We start from the raw sequence: 11,273 nt of genomic DNA on the forward strand, positions 1-11,273 counted from the left end.
GAGCCAGAATGTAATACTGTTTAAGAAATTTAAAATTACTTTCACAATTTAAAAGTTGCACAATCTCCACTTCAGATAAAAAAACAAACAAACCAGAATCAGTAGTAGGGGGCAACAGGCTTAGTTCATATTCAAAACACGTTTTTGTTTTAAGAGTGGAGCAAGTATTAATCTTTGAAGAGAATGAGTATTCTGACATGGGATTTTTTTGTACTCTAATGTGACTGTTTAATACACTAATGCTCTTTTACTGAAACTTTCCAGGCAACTGATCTTATCTCTCTCGTCTCAGTTTTGAAGATCTCTGTCTGATTCACGAAACCAAGGTCACCCATCGTCTTCTAATCCGAAAACACGAGTTTCAAGGGCAAATAACTGAGTGGGAATCAACTACCGATAGATGACCTAAGATTCTAAAACTTCCTACGCATATTTATATATATATTATTTGCTTATCTAATTAACGTATTCATAAGGGATCTTTATAAAGAAAATGTTAATGTGACTTATGAAAACAACATATCAACATAACAGGAAAATGATGTTATATATCTTTTCCGATCTGACAGAAATTGTATGAAGCTGAAATTTTGTGTGGGTATAAGACAAAGTTGTAACTTATATTCAATGCTTTTCTCAAAGGATTAAAACTGGATGAAATGCTAATTCTACTTGAGTATAACGTTGATAAAAAACTTGTATTTTCATAGTATTATTATAAAAGAATGAAAGCTTACCTTAAGTCCGACGTATGTTGAACTCTCCTACAAGAGAAATATAAAGATACAAAATCTTCCATTGACACAAAAACACACCCATATATATGTAAACCATTATAAAGATGCCGCGTTGTGCATATTTATAGTGACTGAATTTAACTATGTTATTGAATATGGCGTTTAGTACTGCGTTCAGTTTCGGCTCCTTACCTTAGAAAGCATTGAGGTGCTGGAAAGGGTTCAGAAGAGGACCACTATGATGGTAACTGGGATAGAAAGGTTATCATAGGAGGTTGGATTAAGATATCTGAACTTGTTTTCTCTTGAAAAAAAGATGAGTTACAGGGGATCTGATTCAAATGTTTAAGATGCCTCATCTTTTTTCGTATTTAGTGGTGAGAACTGTAAGACTATGAGACACAAATGGATTTTGGCAGCGTAGAAATCATTTTTAGCTAAGACAGCTATAATTTTCTAACAGGGTGTTTGGACTTTGGTACTGTTTGCCTTCGATTATGGAGGATTCGGTTAAGTTAAGGGAGTTTATGGGAAGGCTTGATAAATATTTAGATAATAAGGGCTGGCTTTCTTAGTGTTTAGTTTAAGTTAATGGATAGGTCAGCCTAGATGGACCAATAGGTCCCTTGTTGTCCTTTAATGTTACGTTATGTTGGTAGTAGATTATGTTTGTTTGTGTGTGTAATTACTGTTATTCATTGCAAAAACGCCCATAAAACCCGCAAAATGCAAACCTGAAAATTTTTATGTACCCCCCGCATGGACCCAATGAACCTCCATACCACATTTGGTGAAGATCCATCCACAGGAGGTGAGGTAGTGGTAAAAAAACAAAAAAAAACGCCCATGCAAAAACACAAAAGTAAAATTTTGTATGTACCTCCGCATGGACCTAATGAACCTCCATACCAAATATGGTGAAGATCCATCCACACTCTGCGAAGTAATTGCATGGACATACAACAGACAGTACTATTATATTTATATAGATTAGATTTTGAGGTCAAATTACTGTTTTGCATAGACTAGATTTTTCTAGTACTTAAGTAACCAGATAACATGGATGGAACTAGGTAAGTTGTATATCCAGCCAAAAGTCGTGAGAATACGTGAATTAATTACAACATTAATTCATGACGTTAGAAAAACACGTAGGTCCAAGAAGTCTTGATAGAAATGAATAAAACCCCTATAACCCGATCGCTTTCGAAAGGTGCACCTTTCTTCTTCAGGGGAAAACGTTTTGATTCATTTCTTACAACATTAGTTGTTGTTCATACCTAGACAAGTTGACTGTGAATACCTCTACATATTTTAACTAAGGTTCAGGTAAGTTATCCCTATTTCGAACTGTTAATCAAAGGAAGAACTAGTAACAGAAAACCCGCCGCCTATACAGCTATTCTTAGTTTGGAACTACATATTATAAAAATTCTATTTTGACAAATCATTGTTTAATATGGTGATGCATACGACCTATAATGTATGCTTCATTGTTATTCGACATGTGGCTCGTATTATTATAATTGTTTTTCGTGATGATGTGTTGTTAGTTTTATTAAATGTGTAGCTGTGTGTAAGGCGATTAGGATCACCCTATCACATCAATACATCTAAAGAGCACCCTGTACAGAAAAATCACACCGATGTGTCTAAAGATCACCTTATCACAGTCAAGTCACACCAATGTGCCTAAAGATTACCTTATCACAGCCAAGTCACATCGATGTATCTAACGATCACCCTATCACAGCCAAGTCACATCGATGTATCTAACGATCACCCTATCACAGCCAAATCATACTGACATCTTTAAAGATCACCTTATCACACTGACATGTTTAAAGATCACATTATCACAGTCAAATCACACCAATACGTCTAAAGATCACCCTATCACAGCCAAGTCACATCGATGTATCTAACGATCACCCTATCACAGCCAAATCACACTGACATCTTTAAAGATCACCTTATCACAGTCAAATCACACCAATACGTCTAAAGATCACCCTATCACAGCCAAGTCACACTGACGTGTTTAAAGATCACCCTATCACAGCCAAGTCACATCGATGTATCTAACGATCACCCTATCACAGCCAAATCACACTGACATCTTTAAAGATCACCTTATCACACTGACGTGTTTAAAGATCACCTTATCACAGTCAAATCACACCAATACGTCTAAAGATCACTCTATCACAGCCAAGTCACACTGACGTGTTTAAAGATCACCTTATCACAGTCAAGTCACACCAATACGTCTAAAGATCACCCTATCACAGCCAAGTCACATTGATGTGTCTAAAGAACACACTATCACAGCCAAGTCACACAGATGTGTCTAATATGGAAGTAAAAAAAAATATATATCGATGTTGTGATATATTGTCGTTGTCCTTCAGAACATTCACAATGTAGACTTCTGTAATAGTTTAAATCACAAGTAAAGTCACAATTTTGGCTCGGAGAAAATGTCACAAATTTTTAATACCCAAATACAATGTAAAGTAATATAAGAAAAAAAAACATTTTAAGTTAGTAATTTATTGTAATAATAGCATATGTACGATATGTAACATTATATGAAAATTACATGACATACACACATTAATAACACAACTTGCATTACATGTATATTCAATGATACAAACACTCTGTTAACTTGACAACTATATTTAGATATATATATAAAATGTAGATTCAAGTGCACTTTTCAGGCATATATGAGGTCAATCATCACATGAATGAGTGGAATAATCCAATAATTTAACTTCTATGAACTTAAAAAATTATAAATATAAATTTTCAAATTGTGACTTTTTTCCTACTTTTTTATTATCATATTTTAAGAAATTGAAACACGAGAAAGCTGATGGAGCTTTTTTTTTAGATGCACATTTTTACGCACATTCTGGTTCCCATTACGAAAGAGTGAATGAAGACGCACCGTTTCTTGTTTTGGAAGCAGTATTTATAAGATTACGCAAGTAGTGTGTGTGTGTGTGTGTGTGTGTATGTATATATAAACCACTAAAAAGAGGGGTTGGGGTTGGAGCTGGTTATCTAGTTTTCAACAGTTACCCTCTATAATCTATAACGAAACAATTTAATGTACTTTGATATTAATTCTGTCTTGTACTGATGTGAAAAAAGGTACTGATGTGAAAAAATTAAGATATTATGAATATAAATATAAATATATGTGCGTGAGTAAATTCATGCAGTTATGGTTTGAAGCCAAGAACGTGTAAAAGAAAAAAAAGATAAAAAAGAACGCAAGCAAGATATCAGCCAATAAGAGCAAAGAGAAGAAACACGCCACTCGACACACCCCGTGAAACTTTCGTAACTTTTCTAATAGTACGTGACTTAAAGATATTCTTGATTTGATATTTAACACTAAACTCATGTCCTGCAGCCATGCAGGGAGGGGGGGGGGTCGTAACTTAGCCTTGTTTACAAAGTGAGTGAATCACGTGGTACAGAGCGTGTTGATTACGACAAATACATCCTGTCTGTGTGTTTCAGATTTTTTTTTTAATATGACGTACCGATAGTAATGCTTAATATATTTTACTTTGCATAATGATGAAACTTTATACGAAAAACTACAAAAACAAAATACATAGTAGTTTTTTTTAGATAAACGCGAAATAGGCTGCACCAAACATACCGCTATGTTGGAGCAAACAGAAGAGTGTTGTTCAAGATACACTGGGAAACTATTTCCATATATTTATTTACGAGTAAACGTTGTAGCGTTGTAATCACATTAACAAATGATAGGAAGGGGAGGAGAGTAATTTGGCATATTATGAAGTTGGATTCTATCTTTGGCAGCAGCAAGAATGGAGCTGACAGGCTTGCATGTAGGTTTCTATTTTCGAAGTAGTTTTAGGTTTAGCAAAATGAAAACCCAGGACTCTTTGCTTGGAGAAGAAAAATAATATCAAATTTGAATGTATGACACAGTTACTAAGTTTATCCCGCAGCCGTCCATAATTGTGAACTATATACTGACCAGAATAAGGACAACCAGTCAGCCTATCATCCACGCTAATGGATTGATTGTCACTTTTATAACGCACCCACAGCTTAAAGAAGGGGGGATATTTTGCGGTGCACGAATTCGAACCTGAATAAAGTGTCTACTGCTTAGTAATCGTACTTACTTATCAAAATTTCATTGTCTATTTACTGCACATATACCATTATGATGTCACTTCCTTTCACAATTACGTCATGGTTTCTTTTAATATTGCGGGTTTTTTATTGTTGTTTTTTCTCAGATAATCATATTGTTTCTTCAAAGTGCTGTACCGATGGCATTGCAAACTTGAAAAAAAGTATGATATTGTTCATGCTTTGTTTCAGTATAATCGAACAGTGCAAAAACAACAACAGAGTGTGTAATCAAAATTGTGTTGAGTAATTGTTATTTCAATAAGGTCTTTTTATACACACAAGAACGTATCACGCATTTATATAACTACTAAATTTATATAAATATAATGGTACTGTCTGTTGTATGTCCACGTAACTACTTCACAGGGTGTAGATGGATCCACACCAGAATTGGTATGGAGGTTCACTGGGGCCATGCAGGGGTACATACAAATTTTAAGTTTTGCAGTTTTTATGGGCGTTCTTGCGTTTTTTACAGGTTTCTTTGTAGTTAAGCACAAAGCTACACAAAGGGTTGTCTGTGCTCTGCCCACAACGGGTATCGAAACCCCGTTTATAGCGTTGTAAGTCCGCAGACATACCGCTGAGCCACTGTGGGGGGAGTTTTTTTTTGTTTTACAATTACATATAAGGGAAGCAACGTTTCATGTCCTAAGATAACCTTTCTTTAGTCATGAATTTACATAATTTCCGTCCAGGTGACTAGTACTCCAGCTAGTTTAAAATATATCATTGTTGTGTTGTTGTTGCTGCATCTACCATCATCTCTATTGTTCTTAGATTCTTAGTAATGATATTTCCCATCTAAATGACCTAAATTCAGAATTGGATGCGTGATCCAATCAATGAAAAATCAAAATTGAAACTAAAAAATAAACTATTTCCTTGTTATATTTCGTTTTTCTTTGGCCAGTGGCAACTTGTAAACATCTTGACATGAGGCGTAAATCACGCCTAAATATCGTATCTCCATGTTGAGAATTATAAGGGGGTCTGTATAATTATTAGGCTATTAAAACACTGTACTGGTAGCTCGATGAAATTCAAATTTGTTCTTTTTTTTTTATTCGCCAAGATGGCGTATGAATGAAACTGCGCAGTCTCTGTACGTTGCCTCTGAGGCAAATGTGCCCTTACCTAACTTACCTTGATCGACTGAAACTGAACTTAAGTTTCCTTCTTATGTGAGTGACAACTGGAGAGTAGTAGAAATAGCTTTGTGGCACAAGAAAATGATCGGCTATTAATTGTGTGCATTTATTAGTGTTAAAGCGTTTACTTGTATATAACAGTCATGAAATATATAAAATATTTTTGATAAGCATTATATTACAAGATAAAATTTCAATTAAAAACAGATTGTTACCTTCTGGAAATTCAGGGTTAGAGACTGCCTCATTTCATTCATCTAACGAGCCGCCAATGTCTTTGATCTCGGTTTTCCAAAAACTTGCATAAATATACATAGGAAGCACAGGAGCACTGAATGATTTATTTTTGTAGGTTTAATGTCTTTGGTGAGGGTCTAAACAATGGTCTTTCAACGTTAATCTTCAAGCAAAAATTATACTTTTTCCATATATTTATATACATACACACACCTTATGACTATTTCTTGTTCGTTTGAAGATTTAGCTAAATTTATTATTTACTTCCCACATTGAACTATTTTGGATCTTAGTTTTCGCTGTTATTATATATCAGAAGAAAAAAAACAGACTAAATATTTCAAATGTGCCCATCCAAGTTTACCGATTATGAAGTATGAATGTTTGATGAAGTGGGAATTAACATTAGTTTTTTCTAATAAATCTGGATTTGTGAATACTTTGAATGACTAACCCTAAAACTGTGTGTGTGTGTGTATAATAATATCAGAAAGAAAAAAAACAGACTAAATATTTACAAATTTGCCCATCCAAGTTTAACGATTATGAAGTATGAATGTTTAATGAAGTGGAAATTAACATTAGTTTTTTCTAATAAATCTGGATTTGTGAATACTTTGAATGACTAACCCTAAAACTGTGTGTGTGTTGTTTAACCCACTAATTAACCCGTTGTTTCAAACTAGTGTAATCAAACTAGATTTTAAGTTATCCATAAAAATCTAAGTACATGATTTAAGCAGAAAACCTGTTCCTTTTCTTTCGTTTTCTTTGTTTGTTTTTATGATACATACGTTACCTATTCATATCGTGCTCAAGTTTCTTGTAAATATCAAATACAAATTTCTATAAAGTTTATATATTTACTGAAAAAGATGTAATTACGTACTTATCACGTAAAATATCGTGTTTCAAGAATTTGTGTTCTCATGCAGCGCGGATGTTCCACGTTCGCACTATTGACTTTACTCAATTGTAGCGATTCTTGCATCAGACAAATATCGCGTTATCGAACGACAACGTCACAGGCTTCCGCGTACTGGTTTCACATAACTTTGAAACTAATTATTTTCGCAAAGAAGTTTGTAGTTAACCAGAATAAGTAATGTGCGGTGCATGCTGGTGCACACGTTCAACAACGCATTTTAATACTGTAAGCTAAAAACTATCTTCCCAATACACTGTTTTTTGACACAATATTGTGTATGTGAGTTATAGTTAAATATAAAAGCGGCAATAAAACCCGCACAACATAACAGTAGCCATCGAGAAGTCCAAATTATCATACATTTCGCCCGTTGCAGTTTGCGATATATTAATTCTTTACCAGCAGCAAACATCACATTTAGATTTAAATAACATTGCATGTTGCCCCTACAGTGGCCCAGCGTTAAGTCTGGGGCTTATAACGCTAAAACTAGGGGTTCGATACCCGTCATGAACACAGCAGTGACAGTACAGATAACTCATTGTATAGCTTGGTGCTTGACAAAGCAAACCTTTTGTGTTTGGTGTATGTAATAATCTAATTATTTTGCATTAATTTCCTTTCAAAAAGGTTATAAAGACGAAAATGGTTAAGATAACAATAAGAACAACGGCAAGGCAAAAAAAAAAGAGTTTCTTATTATAAACATTTTTTTAAGTTTCAAAACTTTTAATAACATTCCATAAAAGTGTAGCGGGTTAGCGGTAAGTTTACGTACATACAAAGCTAAAATCCGGTATTCGATTCCCCGTGGTGGATAGAGCACAGATAGCCTACTGTATAGCTTTGCGCTAAAACTAACAAACATTTTGTTTGTTTGTTTTTGAATTTCGCGCAAAGCTATACTAGGGCTATCTGCGCTAGCCGTCCCTAATTTAACAGTGTAAGACTAGAGAGAAGGCAGCTAGTCATCTCCACCCACCGCCAACTCTTGGGGCTACTCTTTTCCCAACGAATAGTGGGATTGACCGTCACATTATAACGCCCCCACGGCTGAAAGGGCGAGCATGTTTGGTGTGACAGGGATTCGAACCCGCGACCCTCAGATTGCAAGTCGAGTGCCTTAACCACCTGGCCATGCCGGGCCACTAACAAACATGATTTATAAATTTGATTCTTCCCCAACTCAACTTGTATTTGTACTGCATTTTGTTGATTTAAGCTAAAAAAGTGAATAAACTTTCATGAAATCGTGGTTTCCAATTAAACTAAAGTTTTAGAGTTTCATGGCGTATACATTTGACGACTCTTCGTGAAGTTGAGAAAAACACGTATAATATTTAATTTCACACTAAAACTGGCACAATTTTGTTACAAAATTATGACTACAGAGCGTCACCTGGTGGCAGCCCTTGAATGCGTAATTGGTTTAAGTGTTTCTGACATCATAAAAATATTGTCAGGCATTATGAAAATACTGTACTTATTTTGTACTTAATTTGCATCAAAATATTTGCATTCACTACTAGAGGGCGCTTGTAAATAAACATGGGCAAGTTCAATGATCTATGTATCTTCTGGATAATTATATGAAATTGTATGTTATAAATGATATGTTTTGAGACAAAAGCAATGCTTACTGAAGTATTCTATACAGGATAGAGCAAAAATGATTAACTATTTTAGACTTCGGAAACATTTATTTCGAATGTAAACAAAACAATATAAAAAAAAAAATGTGCCATTACCACTTGGTTTTATTTTCAAGCATCTACATACAGAATATTATTATTATTATTAAACGTAATGAAGATCTCAAAACATTTCATCATCCTTCACATTGATTAGACATTATTTATTTGGAAATTAGTAGTCTTCGAAAATAAACTTTTTTTTTTGTAATGTCACACCGTTTCCTGTCAACAGAAAAAAACTTCCCATCAAGGTTTCTAATTTTAATCCTATTGGAATTTCTTGTGACGTTGTAGAACAATCTGAGTCAACTATAGTTCTATTTATTTTATAACCACAAGTCCCAATCATCGTAGTTTTAAACTGTGTGGGCTTATCAAACTTAGGTTCTGTATGATATTGTTGTGTATTGAAATAGTAAGTTAAAGGTATTGTTAAAATAATGAGAAATGTATTGCTCATCTAAGATAGGGGTGCCACTCCCTTCAAGCTCGGGAGGGGGCCCCAAATAACAATTTTGATAGTCTGGCCAGATTAACACATATATGTTCATTACGCTATAGCGTAGGGGCCCTAGCTGTTCTGGTGGGTCCACGCGAGGTCAGTCTTCTTTATCTCTACCCCCCCCCCGATTTATGGCATTAGGGAATTATCTTGATATATTCATTTGCAATTTAGTGTGTGTTTTTACGGTCATGGATTGTTACATAAACATCGAGTATCTGTTGTTAATACCATATTTATTATCATTAAAGAATAACATACATACGATGGGTTAAGGCTTCAAACTTTACTATTTAATACTATAACTGATGAGGTGTAACGTTTTACCATTGAACAATTATGTATGTTTTTATAATACTAGTTTTTACTGCCAGACACCCTACTATACTGAAAGAGTTCAGAAGGCGAAAACGTTACTGTTTCTAATTGATTTTTATTTCACCATTCATTCATGTTTCGCTGTAGTTTCGTCAAATATGACGATATATAATAGTTATCATGGGTTTTAAGGCATCAGAAAAAAACCTGATAAATATCCTTAATGACTCCTCTGTTAAGTACGTGTAAGTGACCTCAAAGCTAGAACAACATGAGTTAATTAAAAAAAAAATCAACAGGATACTGATTACTTCCAGACCTTAAATCGACGATCAAATTTGTTCATTATGGTCAAATCAATCTTATCATACAAGTTAAAACTTAAGTAACCAGGTAGGAAAATAAAAAACATAATGCGTTGTCAATTTATTCAGTTCAATAACCTTATTTCTTTTTCAAGCCCAGAATATCTAATTTTAAAAACACACTACCGCCCTCTATCGACAATAAACGTATAAATACTAACATTATATTTTAAGTGAAAAAATCGATAGGGGAATAAAAACTCAGGGACTAGGAACGCTGGCTAACAGGGCCAGTGTTCTGCAACGTAACTATTTAAGGGTACAAGCTACTTCTGTCAATTTTTACTGTGAGTATGTTCCACCATACTACGTTGTAAAAGTTACAAAGACTTTATAAATGAACATTGACGGAGATGGTTAATGCTTTTAGATAGCTCAGTTGTAGAGCACTGGCTCTGTGACTGTTAGTCAGAGATTTTGAGTTCTTTCCACTTAAGATTTAATGTATATAATAAGTTGCTTAAATTTATTTACATATTTGTATAGCATTATATAATAATAAACAGGTGTAAAAATCGGATGTATCGTCTAATTTCAACAAGTCAAAAATATAAGCAGTAAAACGTTAAATTGTGTTTGTACTAAAAAAATAACATAAATTACCAACACAAACACTTTTTTTTTAAAGTGAGCATCGCCTATTTTTACACAATGGTTTTTCTATTCAATTAGAGGAAGGTCTTTTTCATATTTTCTTTATACGATTTTTATAAAAAGTGTTGCTTCTTCTATAAGACATTTTTTGACTATTAACAATCATATCTACATTTTGGTATGTGTGAATAGTAATCTAAGTTTATTAATCACTTGATTTCATTTGTATTCTAGAAGAGCCTTCTAGTTTATGCATGACTTATTGAACAGTATATTATTATGTTCCATTTGTGTACAGTATATTGCTGTGTTTTTTTACAAGGAGTTAGACGTTTTGTGGTTATGTCAAAACGTATCGCACATACATAATTATTCATCTGAAGTCCTAACTTTTATGTTATTTACTCTTATTACTTTACAAACAAATATAATTTACACGCTCATTTTCATTCCAAAATACTTTTGGATGACTCACCTCATCAGGAGGTTTCCATCCACACCCAGCAAAAGGTAGCCCATCAGGACCAAGAGGGCAGGGGGCATCTAGCCCAGG

The 11,273-nt window shown here is 34.0% G+C and overlaps 1 protein-coding gene across 3 annotated transcripts in view; it reads right to left on the bottom strand.

The window, feature by feature from the left end:
- LOC106468953 (collagen alpha chain CG42342-like) overlaps window positions 1-11,273 on the bottom strand; it is a 64,554-nt gene that overhangs the window by 7,400 nt on the left and 45,881 nt on the right. For all 3 annotated transcript variants that reach the window (XM_022397355.1, XM_022397354.1, XM_022397353.1), the window contains 2 exons: window positions 11,196-11,273; window positions 738-764 (listed from right to left, as the gene is read on the bottom strand). In XM_022397355.1, the coding sequence (XP_022253063.1) occupies window positions 738-764; window positions 11,196-11,273 (105 nt within the window). The remainder of the gene's footprint in view (window positions 1-737; window positions 765-11,195) is intronic.

The sequence above is a fragment of the Limulus polyphemus genome, unplaced genomic scaffold (genome assembly GCF_000517525.1).
Source record: "Limulus polyphemus unplaced genomic scaffold, Limulus_polyphemus-2.1.2 Scaffold3234, whole genome shotgun sequence".
In the NCBI taxonomy this organism is placed as follows: Eukaryota; Metazoa; Arthropoda; class Merostomata; order Xiphosura; family Limulidae; genus Limulus; species Limulus polyphemus.